This window comes from Malania oleifera, chromosome 6 (assembly GCF_029873635.1).
Source record: "Malania oleifera isolate guangnan ecotype guangnan chromosome 6, ASM2987363v1, whole genome shotgun sequence".
NCBI lineage: Eukaryota > Viridiplantae > Streptophyta > Magnoliopsida > Santalales > Ximeniaceae > Malania > Malania oleifera.
The window spans coordinates 29,286,449-29,301,069 of NC_080422.1; the positions used below are offsets into that span (position 1 = coordinate 29,286,449).

Consider the following 14,621-nt stretch of genomic DNA (forward strand, 5'->3'; position numbering starts at 1 on the left):
CCCGGCGTTAGAGCGAAAACACTGGCTGGAGCCATATTCCTCTAATGGCGTCCACATGGCGCCTAATAACCTCCTCGAGCAGGTCTAGGAGCAAGAGCAGCACCAATTTGAGCTTGGAAATCCCTCATCACATGCTCTGGCTCCCCACACCGGTTGCAGATACCTCGCCCACGACACTCCCTTGGATGTCTCTTCCCATAAGTCGGGGCAAGCTAGAAGTGGCTGCATACCCTGGAAACCCCGAATCCCTATCTCCGGTCTCGGTAGTAGCCACCTGTCTTCCACGAACCACAACTAACTCCCTTTTGGGAACTAGAAGGTGTGGATCTCTTCTTTTGTCTCTGCTCTTCAGCCTCCAACCGCTCTCCAATTTCTGCTATAGTGACCCTATCCACCAACTCAGCAAAATCCTGCAACTTTAGAATTGACACCTACTAATATATTTCTCTCCTCAGCCCTCTTTCAAACTGCCATACCTTTTTTGCCTCATCTAGAATCATGTACGGGGCGAAGCGAGATAGTTCGATGAACCTCGCCGCGTACTGTTGCACGGTCTGCTGTTCCTACTTCAAATTCAGGAACTCCTCAATCTTAACTTCCCTAGACGAGGTTGGAAAATACCTACCAAAAAATGTCTCCTTAAACTGCTCCCATGACATCTCCACAGGTATTGTCCTCTGCTACTCTAAGAGTTTCACCGCCGTCCACCATCTCTTGGTCTCTCTAGTCAATTTATCTGTAGCAAATAGTACCCTCTACTCCTCTGAACACTGCAGCACTGTAAATACTTTCTCAATCTCCTGCACTCAGTTTTCAGCAACTATAGGGTCAGTTCCTCCGAAGAAATCCTGAGGATTCATCTTAATAAATTTCTCTATCGAGCTGTCGTGCCCTGTAGACGAACCACCCAACTCATTGGAATTCCTTGAGATTTCCACCATAACCTGCTATGCCACACTGCGTAAAACTGCGTCTGAATCACCACTCGCAGCGTCGGAGGGTCCAGCTCCCTCATTCCTATGGGCATGGGCACTATTTCCACCAGGGTCCATCCTGAAAAATAAATAACTTAACTTAGAACCCTATCACCATAACATATCATCAAACTAGTATAATATTTCCTTAATTAATTCATCACCCCTAATCTTAATTCAAGGTTCAATCCAGCAACCTAGATACCCAACCTAATGATAGTTTACCATGAATTTCCTAAAATCATCACCCCAGGAAAATAACACAAACTACCACGAAAGTCCTGCATCTAAACTGCAAAACCATACTTCAAATTCCCTCATCCTATACTCTGGTATTATTATTACTACACTCTAGAGTCTACTGAACCTAGCATTCTAGGCTCTAATACTAAACTGTAACGACCTACTTATATATCACATAATAAAACTTATTTAATAATAAAGTCAACCTGATCCTGTGGGTAACGGGGACACATCTGACATTCGCAGTAGAAACCTAAGCAACAGTAAATATAAATCACATTTAAAACCACAAAATGCATAATACCAGAGTTAACTATAATCCAAAACACTGTGGTTATATACAATCTCCCAAAAATACAAAAATAACTCTAGGATCCCACATCAAAATCTCCTAATCCTAATTCAAGCTTACCCTCCTAACGGGTTAGCACAACAGACTCAATGGTGGCCTCGATCCGCCTGTCCTTCTGGGTTTCCTGAAAATTATTTAAGTTCAGGGGTGAGACACTTATCAGTAAGGGAAAATAAACTAAATAAAGTTATGTAGCAACATGAATACTTGATGTAATTATACATATACGATACATTTCATATACCTGAAAACATTCATCATAACATACTGAATAATCATATACTTTCGTATTTCCTAATAAATCATACAGCTTTTAAATTGTCTAATATAGCTGATAATACTGAAAATTTACCTAGGATGTATAATTAGCTGATGTCATGTATTACCCCTTATGACGGATTGCGCATCTCGAAGGTGAGACCTGACAATGGTTAGCCGACCACTTCCAAGTCAAAAATTTCTGTAAGTATGATGAGCCCACCTCACCCTAGTTCGAACTGTCAGGTGGACGTCTACAACTCTACATTGAAAGTTACATCGACTATCCATCTCCCACCCCCTTGTGGGGAGGTTAGCACAAATATTTGATCTGTATAGCAACAGTACCATACTCCTGTAACTGAACTAAACTAACATCCGAGTTTTGATAATATATAATATATGATAATATACAGTTTAGCGTAAATAGATTGATAGCATTTTCTGCGATAACAAAATACATACGGCCTTGCGCCGATTACTTTCACATCTGTGGCCTTGCGCCAAAATCATACATATACATACGGCCTTGCGCCAAAATCATACATCATACACGGCCTTGCGCCGGCTATCAATCACGGCCTTGCGCCGAATAGTTCATACATATCATTCTAAATAAATAAGTCATTTATCATGTATTTTGAAACTATAATGCACAATAATATTTCATAACTTCTGAAAATCATACTTCATTCATAAAATTGCCATAACATAATACTTATGTAAAATAATATTCATGCCACACAATGCTAAGTAAAATCATACATTTCATTCTAAAATCATATTTCCTGTATAATAGCAGTATTTTCCCAAATATGCATTTTCTCAATAATATTAAAATATAATACATGTTTTCCTGAAAATTAATTTTCTAATAAATAATAATAATAATAATAATAATAATAATAATAATAATAATAATAATAATTTGCATGGAAATTAACTGTTTTAATTTGTTCCCTTACCATAAATTGAAAAGAAACCCCCTAAAATGCACCGGTCCTGCACTCGCAGGGCTCCCTGTTCAATACCCTGAAAATGACAACTCTCAGAACTAAACTTCGGTATTTTTTTGTGAATAACATTTCCTATAACTACAGTAAGACCAAATTTTGCATACAAAGTCTTACCTTGAACCAGGGATGAATTTCAACTCAATCCCACCAACAATCCGCTCCAACAGACTTGGAGAGAACTTCCTCATGAGCGTCGTGGTGGCCTCAAATCATTGATTCGGAGAATGATGGAGCCAAAATCGAAGAGAGAAGAGAGAGAAACCGTAGAGGAGAGAGAGAGGGTACTTTTCTGATTTTTCCTACGTAAAAATCGAGTTTTAGGCTATTTATACTATGAGCTTCGTCGATGAGCCACGTCACCTTGTCGACGAAGTCAAGAGGCAATTCGTTGATGAACTCTCCCCTTCGCCGATAAAATTCAGAGTTGCCCAAAACCTCCTCTTGGTATCTTCTCGTCGACGAAGCACACCTTTGTCGATGAGCCCAAAGTGCAACGTCGTCGACGAACGCAAAGCGTTCATCAATGAAGTCTTTTGCCGCATCTTTACTATTTCCATTTTCCTCTCTTTTAATTATTATTTAAATGCCATTATTCCTTAGGTTAATACAAGAATACTCTCACAAAGAGCATATTAGTACAATTTCAAACACTAGATACTTCAATATTTAAATATCAAATTGAAATAAGATTGAAGCTCAAGTAAGAATTCACCAAGTTCCTTCTCCATATGAGCAATCAGCAATAGGAACTCAGAAAATGGTGATCAGCAATATAGAGATTCAGCAATTCAGTTGAGTAATGATTTGAGCAAAAGAGAGCTTTGATAGTAAGATGGCTTTTAGCAGAGATTTGCAAAATCATGTATTTATAAGCTTCTAAAAGTTTTTTTCGTGTTGCCCAAGATTACTTGGAGTATCCACCAAGTTTTTATAAATTTTGGGGCACAAGAAACCTTTATTTGAAATTTAAAACATTTACAATTTATGGTCATTAACAGTGTTCAGATGGCTGAAGTATCGGGTTCAGTCTTCTGATGTTCCTTAACACACTGAAAAATTTGAACTGGACACAGGGTTAGACGACTAAACTGAGGGTTCCATCTTCTGAAATCTCAAATCAGATGACTAAACTAAGGGTTCAGTCTTCTGAGGGTGTACTGCATCTTCTGTATTCCTTCAGAGAAATCTTTTCTACTCAAACTTGATAAAGAAAGATGTTGGATTTGACACCGACGTATTTGGCCAAAAGATCACACTTACTCCACACTCATTAAGGAAAATACTTCGTATTAAGCATGGTGAATCTGAGTGTAATCCAGTAGAAAAACAATGGACTATGGAGTAGGGTTTTTCGCCACAAGAATTTCTGCCTCTTGTAATGAACGATCAACTTGTTTACTTTGGCAATCCTCCACAATATAAACAGCTAAATCTGCAAGCACAAATTCTCCACAAGATCATTGCTTATAATATAATTCCTAAATCAGGATCTTTTGATCACATCTCCTTCTTCGATTGCTTCGTAATGTGGTGCATATTAAAAGGGAAGAAATTAGATTTAGCTACTCTCATAGTAAAATGGATGGAAATGAAGCTTGAATCTCCTAGAATTGGGCTTCCGTATGGTGGCATTCTTTCCTTAGTGTTTGCTCACTTTCAAGTCCTCACTCCATCTTCAAAAATAGTGAAGCGAACCCATTATAATGTATTCTCCTCCACTACACTAAAGAGAATGGGCTACAAGAAATATACCGAGGGATGGATGTATAGGGGGAATAGGTCGGCACGACCAGCACCAGAAGAACCTAACCCAGGACCAGAAGAAGCTGACATGCCTACATGGTTTCTTCCATTTTATCAGCATTATACCAGATTCGGTTCTGAAATAAGGGATGGTTTTGCTTCACTACAGGATAAGATCTCAAACATTGATGATAAATATTCTTTATTGGACCAAAGCATTGCCAAAATAGAGCATCATGTCACACAAAATGTCACTGACTCAGATAAAGAGAGTATTGACAATGCTGATGAAGACTCTCGGGCAAAATCAAATGAAGACATTGCTGAAGAAAGATCACTGCAATCTAAAGGAAAAGGAATTGCTACAGATAATGACACTAATTCTGATACATAGACTTTCAATGTTGTTTGTATTATTTTGTATGCTACACATACTTAGTTTCTGGTTGTATTATGCCTTTTTGTTGATGTCAAAAGGGGGAGTATGTGTGTGAGTAAATTCTATGAGTTTATGTATGTTTGATGTACTATGTGTTCTATGAATTATGAGTTTTATGTATGCGTATGCTTCAATGATAAAACTGAAACTTTCAAATCTGAAACTTTCAATCTGAAATTTTCACCCTTCTGAAATTATGTCTTAATGATATTATTTTAAGTCTATGCTTATTGACAAAGGGAGCATTAATTTTATTTTATATTTTTACTCTTTCTTTGTCATCATCAAAAAGGGGGAGATTGTTGGCCTAGTTAGGATTACAAACTTTTAATTTTAATGATAACAAAATAAAGTTATCTAATATGTTTCCAAGTGATATTATTTCAGGCAAAGATGATTTGCTCAAAATTCCAATTTTAGTTAGAGAAATTCATTTAGTGGTACATTGAGGTTGTTTATTGGTGTAGAATGAATTAATTGAGGTGACTCATTTCCCACAGCAAGTTATGGCTTTGAGTTATTCAATGCAACCATGGTAAAGGATGGAAAACCTACCAACGGTTCCTATAGACAACGCCAACTGTTGTCGTCAAAAATTGAATAGCTTCGTGAATCGTCTTTCGACCGTGACCATTTGACAAGAACCAAATGTAGATGACTTAGAAGACCTGAGGTGTACTCCGGGAGATCACTCTGATGCGTAAGTTAAAGAACTATGAGAGACTTTAGGTTGTAACAGTAAGAGAAAAGTGAGTGAGAATGAGATGCTTACCTTATCTTGGAATACCCCTTTTTATAGTGGTGAAAGTGGACCCTCCTTTAATTTAGTATTTATGAATGCATTATTACGTTTATAGGGGTTATAGATAATTTAAGGACATTTATGCGAGAGATTTTAATAGCGGTTTTATAATCATTTGCCTCGTGAATGTGTTTATTGACTTTAGTATATCGATTATGTAGGGTTGTTAATGGTGGGTTTATAACTGTATCTTCTAATTAATATGTTTATTAATTTTGGGTATATTAGTTTTAAAAAGTATAATAAGCACACTAAAAAAAAATTAATGTAACAACAACGATTAAAAAAAAAAAAAACTAAAGAATTCCTAACCGCTATTGCATTTAACTCTCGCAAAGGCCAAAACACTAACTTTTTTAACCCCCAAAAACGAAATTAAAGCAAGGGTACTTTGATAACTTCACATTTAAAAAGCATATGAGAGAAGAAAAACGAAAACTCCCACTTTAACCTTAAAGCTCCGCCCGCAGGTTTGGCTCAACCTCGAAGCAACCAAGGAAGAACAGTTAAAACAAGAGAGAAGCACAAAAGCTCCTCCCCTTCTCTGTGTTTCTCTCTCTCAGCTCTAGCCTTACCATGGCTTCCAAAAGTTCATCTTCTTCCCGGACATGCCTCTGCGCTCCCACCACCCACCCGGGCTCTTTCAGGTGCAGCCTTCACCGGAGCTTCTGCAAGCTTGCCGGCCGACCACCGGCGCGCACTAACGGTGGCCGCTTGGAACCCAAGTTGGACTACTCCTCCAAAACCAATCTTCTAAAGGCCTCCCTCATGAAGATCATCAAACCGTCCAGCCATGATATTCAGAGAAGGAGAAATTTTCAGCCAAGACCTTCCAGGTTCTGTTTGATGAACAGCAACTCTGATGGAGTTGCTGTTTCTTGACCAATATAATTCTCTCTCTCTCTCTCTCTCTCTCTCTCTCTCTCTCTCTGAGGATTGTAATTAAATGGGGTCTGCGAAAAGGTTTTGTTGTCTGTGTGTATATATATAAAAGGTCTTGTTCCTGTGGATAATGTGAAAAGTGGTGACAAAAGTGATTTTCGGATGCAGAAAGAGTGAGGATTTTATTTCCTATGACTATGGGTAATTCAATCGGCTCTCTCTGTGAATTACGTTCATTTATTTTTCCTTCTTTCTTTCAGTTCATTTTTTTTTCCCCTTTTCCATGATCCGAAAAAATAACTGTAGGAAAATTGGAAGGAAATTTCTTCTGGTTTTCTCATAATGTTTCTGGGCAACCAAACACCAGTTGTGAACGTTAACTTGCTTCCCCATCTTCCGGTTTCTATGAGAAAAAGCGTTAAAAAGCGAAGAGAAAATTTTGGGCGGTCAGGCTGACCACCCCATTAACGGCACAATAGCAATCTTGAACTACTCCTTTTAAGACACCTGTACATATAAATTATACAGAGATTGGTTATGAGAGATTTGATGACTCCAAATTTTATAATTTTACATTTATTAAATTTAGTTAAGATTATATATAAAATAGTAGTGAAATTTTTTTAAATTTTTAAAATTTAAAATTTAAAATTTGTACACTCTTTAAATAATTTTTTTGAAAATATTTTCATTCCATTTTAATTAACTACGTGTATGGTTAATATATGAATTCATTAAATTAATCTAATAGTTATTAGAATTCACATCCACACATGTATTTTACTTGCATAAGGCAAGGTATAATAATAATGATTATATTATTATGTGATTGGTGAGTTCATGCATATAAAATGAAGTAATAATTTAATTTATACCATAAAAGGGTGTAATTATTTTTAAATGGTTTATCATTTTTTGGATGAGTCGGAAAATTTTGGTATTTTTTTCATTATTAGTGTATGGAATTGAATTCGATTTTGGATTAGTCATTTCTTATTCATTCTATATTAATTTGATTTATATGAATCTTTACTTATTTATTTGTCTCAGAATGGTACTATATAACATATTTGGAATCCTTATATTGAATTGACAAATTTGAGCATCTCCAATGCAAATAAAATATTTGGAAGTAGCAATAAATTTTATGTTTATCTATCTCATTCTTTCTAGAATATATTTGAAGATTATTTTTGATATATATATATATATATATATATATATATATTGATGTGCATACACACATATATAATTTCTTATTAATGTTTTTTTTATGAGCCTATAATTTCTAATTGGTTAATTGTTTAATTCTTAATTCAATGTAGCGATGGAAACTATTAATACATTTATTCAGAGTATTTATGAAAATTCCATTCAATTACTAATTATAATTAGTAGTTTACAAAATTTTTATTAAATCCTTATTATTCGTAACCTAAATTTTTAATTTAATTATTATTAACTGTTGTCAAAATGAAATAATGAACTTATGAGAGGCTTCTCTCTCTGTCTCTATATATATGTGCATGTGTGTACGCACGCGCATTCTGCTTCCTCTATAATTTGAAATATTAAATAAAATTTTAAATTTATATAAAAAAGAAATATTAAAATTTTTATTTTTTTTCAATAATAGTGATAAGTAAAATAGACTCAAATTATCTTTTTAGTTTTTAATAATATAAATATTATTTTCTATGATATAATATTTTAAAATACTAAATATATCATTGGGCTGACATTGAAAATTTTTAAAATGTTTATTTTTTGTTGTTAGAAATAGATAAAATAATTTTCAAAATTGCATAAAATTTAATTTTCTAATTATGTGGAAGATCTTTATATACATTTTTTTCAATTAACCATCAAATATATCAAAGGCTTTGATATATATATAGATATTGAAACGATGGTATTCGAAACCCTTTGAACTCGACTAATCTATTGGGATAATGGGTCTGCCTCTCAACCATTTTTCACTTAAATATGATATTTATTATTTCGAATGGAAAGCTATAACCCTCAAGACTCGAACCTTGATCATTTAACCAAGTGAACATTGAGTTTACCACCTGAGCCACCTTTAGAGGGCAACCCTTGATAATTTTTCATATATTCAATAGTAACTTGGATGATTTCATTGAAATATGGACGTGAAATGAAATGGCAATGGACAATTTGGATTAATGGATTTTAAAATTCTATGAGAGTTAATGGGGAAGTGAAAGGGTTTTTTCCTATTAATGCCTACTTTTATGGGGAGTGAGATAATGCTTATATATATATGGTTGGAAATTGTTCTCTTGCTACCAATCTTTCTCTCATCAATTTATCCATATGAGATAGTGAATAATAGAAATAGAAAGAGGGTTAAGCAAGAGAAACAATTCTTACAAGTCTTCTCCAAAGACTGGTTTACGTTATGATCGATTCTGGTATGGTTTTCTTGAAACTTTTATTTTTTTTATGAAGATAATTCATGTGATGATCATGATAGTTAAAGATCCTAATTCAGCAAATGAAATTAGGTAAATTTCTTTCATGTGGTATCAGAGCTTTGGTTGAAACTATCATGGTTTTCCTTTAATATAGAAATCGATTTCGTTAACTACTGTGTAATGTTTAACATTCATAATGTTTGCTCATTTTATTTCGGAAAATTCTCATGTTGTTTGTCGGATTTATTGGATTATAATATCATAATTCCAAAATCGTCATCACGTTTGTAGTGATATATTTTGCTAATTATGTATCAAAGGAAAATTTTATCTAGGAAAGTGGGACTTAAGCAGTCCATTGTGACCCCCCACTTCCTTGACAATTTACCTGGTGTAATTTAGTACAATCATCATTGGGCCCCATTACCACATCATTAGCACCATCCCAGCAACAACATCATAACAGTCAGGGAATATTTCGTTATGCATGCTTTATTGTTTGAATTTAGTATGGACTCACTTATGTTGGGTTAATAAATGTATTTGTGCATGCAAGGGTTGAAATGTTATGGGCCGAATTTTATATATCTTTTATGATGAAATTTTTATTCTAGGATATTATTTAGCTTCTTTGAACATGAACAAATTTTCTCTTGGATATTTATCAATCAATGTTTTTATTAAGGTTAGCATGTTGTCACCAAAGTGATCTTACTGAGAAGAGTTATAAATATTGAATTGAAATATGATTTTGCAAAAATTATTATGGAATATTTATTTGATTATTACATTTGACCCAAAGGTGCATCAACTTTCAAGTAATCATTAAATTAATTAGGATAATTAATATAATGATAGTGAGATTGGAATGAATGACCAAAGGTGACAAACCAATCAAACTTTAAAGGGTTATCAATTATGCCTACCTGAGTGAAAATTACCATCAAATTTGGATGTTAGCATATTACATTAGCTGATCCAAAGATTGAACGCAATTGTAGTAACTCAACCCAAGAAATAAATAAATAAATAAATAAAAGAGAAGGATGGAAAATTCAGAAACAGGGACAGCATGGCCTCGTCGATGAATCCCAGTTTTCGTGGATGAGTGCCTTTCTAGGGATCGTCGACGAAGTTCAGGTCCTTATTGACGAAGAGACACCGAAAGCCCGGAATAATTTTGGGCTTCAGGTTCATCGACGAAGCCTTATGGTCAATAATGAACAACCTTTTGCGGCTCGTCGATGAATGCTCTACTTCATCGATGAGGGTGGCCGGGTCAAAGATTTAAAGGAGAAGAAACATAAGATATTTTGAAAATAAATATCTTTTCTTTCTTCCTCTCTCACTAACCTACGAACTATACTCTCTCTCTCTCTCTCTCTCTCTCTCTCTCTCTCTCTCTCTCTCTCTTTCTCCTCGATTTTATCGCCGATTGTCGCCAGATTCAATGATCGGAAGTTATCACTAAGATCTAGGAGTATTTCTCTACAAGTCTAGCGGAGTGGATTTTTTATCTAGGCATTTCGGGCCCCACTCCAAAAAGCTAGGGTTTCAACCTTTTGGGACGTTTTTCAGGAAAACAGGTAAAGGGATTATATTATGTCAGCTAATCTTACGAATTTTACCGATTTAAAATGTTGGAAATGTTTATATGTGTAAAATTACGACTTTTCTGGGGTTTTTGAGCCTAAGGTTTGGTTAACCGACTTTATTTTCTAAACTAACCGATTAAATTCAAATATGATATTTTCATATTAAAGTACTTGATTTTCTGAACGTTTTCACCAGTTAGGAATTTGGGATTTGAAAGCATAGGGGTATTTTACAACAAACCAAAGGCGGTAGGGTTGATTATCTCCACTTTTCCTGTATTTAGTTATATATCTATATTTTTAGTAAAATAACAACTTGGAGATACTCATACCCCTATTTTCAGTATAGTATTTATTTTCTCAAGCGGTTGTGTATTTATGAATTACCTGATGAAAAATTGTGTGACATGAGTATAGTTTTAATTGGCATAAATGAATAAGTTTTGTGTAATACTGATATGATGCGATGACTATATGTTGAGATATGATACGACGGCTATATGCCGATATGTAATACGACAGTTAGATGTCGAGTTTATGATATGTCGGTTTTTACCAAGACATTTTATGACAAATATGATATGCTGGTCTTTACCGAGACAGTATACAACAGATATTTTTATAGAACTACGAACAACTATTGTTTTATGAAAATGAATTATGATTTCAGTTTTATATTATGTAAATTGCCATATATGACTGTAGAGCCCTGTTGATATGATGTTATGTTATGAGCACGGCACTGTAGCTATATATATATATATATATATATATATATATTATAGAGGTGCAACCACACGTCTTAGATAGAGTGTGGATATGGGAAAGACGACTGATGGCCTGGGTAAAGTACTCCTTGATGCAGAAATTCCGGGACTCCATCTTATGCAGTAATTCCGGGTGACCCTACCTTTAGGCATAGGGTATGCACCATCATACTACTTTATGTTTGACTTAGCTATAGTCGATCGGCTATATGCTAGGTCCAACCTCTAGGCTACACAACCCGTCATGGGGGGAAGCATGTTGTATGTTATGTTTAGCGTGACGACGCTAAGTCAACAGTATAGGTTGTATCTTCTAGGCATATATGGGTATATTTACTATAGAAAGGACTATATTGAGCCAGCAATACGTATTTTCAGATATACAGTTCAATATAGTTTTAAAATGTCAGTTAAATGATTTAAAAGTTAGCAATAATATGTACACACGAAATCTCATGTTAACCACACACTGATGATAATATAATCCATTTTACTAAGAGGTGTCTAACCTTATCATACAATTCATGTTTCAGGTCTTTCGAGGGATCGAGTTTAGCGTACCACTGGGCTAGTTTTTGATTGCTGTTTGTTTTGTTAAAGCCGGTGAGTCATAGACAGTAGCTATGTTTCTTTTGGGGGTTATAATAGCTGAGTATGGATGTAGTATGTATGTATGTATGTTGGGAAACAATTAGAAACTCTGGTAAGTTTTAAAGGATGTATGTTTTTTTTCTTTCCACGATGTATGTTTATACAGATCAGTATAAAACACCTGTTCTTCTTATTTGGGTGGATTGTTTATGTATGGTATTAGAGAAATGTATGTTATGTATGTTTAGTAGCACTCTAGGCCCTCCTAGAGGTTCGGGGAGTTACAAGTGGTATTAGAACCCTAGGTTGCTCAGCTTTGCTGACTAAGTCAGATGGTTTTACCAGAGTATAGAAGTTAGAGTAGGACAAGGATAGGAATGGGTATGATAGGACTTTCGAGTTTGACTTTATAAGCTTGGAGACAGAAATCCATTGGTGGACTTTTGTGTTTTTCTGGATCAGTCGACAGGTTCAAAAAATAACGGCAATCCATTGACGATTTCTTTTCCAAATGGGGAGACGAAACTTGATCTAGAATGGGAGTAATAAGTTGGTAGAGTATTTCATCATTAGGGATGTTAAGTTATTAAAGTAAGTCTTATAGTATTGTAGTTGTAGCAGAAATGTAGGGTACCAAGATTCTAAACCACTTTCTTGATTATCTTTTCAGGATGCAATCCAGGGATAACATTTCTAACGCCGGAGGAAGTAGCAGTGAGGGACCTGGCCATGAGGCTGGTAGTGACACTATGGTGGTACTTTAGGACATCACTCAACAGTATATGGGGGAGGTTATAAGGAATTTTAGGGTGCAGGACCATCCCACGGTTAAGTTGGAAGGTTCTATTAAATAGTTCGCTAGACTAAAACCCCTACCTTTGCAGGGAGTACCGACCTGATCTGTGCTGCGAATTGAATTCGGGAGATTGAAAAGATCATGGTTGTTCAATGTTGTATGGATGAGCAGAAATTGGAAAAGCCAAGAGGTGGTGGGAATTGGTAAGGATATTGGAGGAGCAGAGACAGGTACCAATGGCGATGATGTGGAGCTGTTTCAAAGGAATGTTCTTTAAGCAGTACTTTCCGGCCTCTGTCAGGAATGCAAAGATGGAGGAGTTCATGAGCTTGACTTAGGGGCAGCTAACAGTTCAACAGTATGCCACCTGATTCATGGAGTTGTCTCTCTTTGCTTCTTTTATGGTACCGGATGAGGCGAGGAAAGCTTGGAAGTTTAAGAGGGGTCTGGAGAAGGAAATCTTGAAGTAGGTGGTGATACTACAGATACAGGACTTTGCTACTCTGGTGGATAAAGCCACTGCGGCAGAGGAGAGCCTGCATGGAAATACAGAGGTCTAGAACCCGAAGAAGAGTTTGACACCTTTCAATTCTTACTTAGGTACGAGGCAGGGTCCTTGGAAGAAATATGGTGGTGGCAGAGGCCAGCGGCGAGAGACGGGTGGTGGTACATCTTAAGGTACCACATCTTCTTCTGCTTGTCCTATTTGTGGCAAGCAGTATACAGGGAAGTGCATGATGGGTTCAGGTGTTTGCTACTAGTGTGGTAAGCCAGGGCATCTAGAGCGAGATTGTGGCACACCGGGGAGCAACGCACCCCCACAGTAGCTATATCGGGGAGGCTATTAGGCACCACAAGGCCGATATCAGAGGGGTACATTGCGTTTGTGAAAGAAGCATTGAGGGAGGAGCTTAGGTTGGAGGATATTCCCGTGGTAAAGAATTTCTTAGATGTGTTCCCAGAGGACTTACCAGGATTGCCTCCTGATCGCGAGGTAGAATTCACTATTGAGTTGACACCAGGGACAGCACCGATATCGAAAGCTTCGTATCGAATGGCTCCAGCAAAACTAAGGGAGTTTAAGGAGCAGCTACATGAGTTACTTGATAAAGGCTACATCCAATCGAGTGTTTCATCCTGGGGAGTACTAGTGCTATTTGTGAAAAGAAGGATGGATCGATGAGGATGTGCATCAACTACAGAGAGATTAACAAGGTGACAGTGAAGAATAAATACCAGTTACCTAGGATTGATGATTTGTTTGACTAGTTACAAGGCACACAGGTCTTCTCCAAGATCGATATGTGATTCGAGTATCATTAGCTAAAGGAGAAATTGGAAGATGTACCAAAGACTGCATTCTGTACTAGGTATGGCCACTATGAATTTCTAGTTATACCTTTCAGATTGACCACTGCTCCTACAACATTTATGGACTTGATGAACAGGGTGTTCCATGAGTATCTAGATCAATTCGTGGTCATTTTTATCGACAACGTCTTGGTTTATTTGAGGAGTCCTGAGGAGCATGTAGCTCAGTTGAGGTTGGTACTTCAAGTGCTTAGGGAGAAGAAGTTGTTAGTGAAGTTTAAGAAATGTGAGTTCTGGTTAAAGCAAGTGGCATTTCTAGGGCATGTTGTGTCTAGAGAAGGGGTATTGATGGACCCGAGCAAGATAGAAGTGGTAGTGGACTGGGAGAAATCAAAGAACGTGTAAGAGGTTAGG

General features: G+C 36.2%; 2 protein-coding genes across 2 annotated transcripts; both read left to right on the forward strand.

Moving 5' to 3' along the window:
* The first annotated feature begins 6,403 nt into the window (after positions 1–6,403).
* Positions 6,404–6,709, forward strand: LOC131158532 (uncharacterized). Its single transcript, XM_058113403.1, has one exon. The coding sequence runs from the start codon at positions 6,404–6,406 to the stop codon at positions 6,707–6,709; it is 306 nt and encodes a 101-aa protein (XP_057969386.1).
* Positions 6,710–13,270: 6,561 nt separating this feature from the next.
* Positions 13,271–14,079, forward strand: LOC131158533 (uncharacterized). The gene is made up of 2 exons (XM_058113404.1): positions 13,271–13,362; positions 13,671–14,079. Exons 1-2 carry the CDS (start codon positions 13,271–13,273, stop codon positions 14,077–14,079), a joined length of 501 nt encoding a protein of 166 aa, XP_057969387.1.
* The last annotated feature ends 542 nt before the right edge of the window (positions 14,080–14,621 follow it).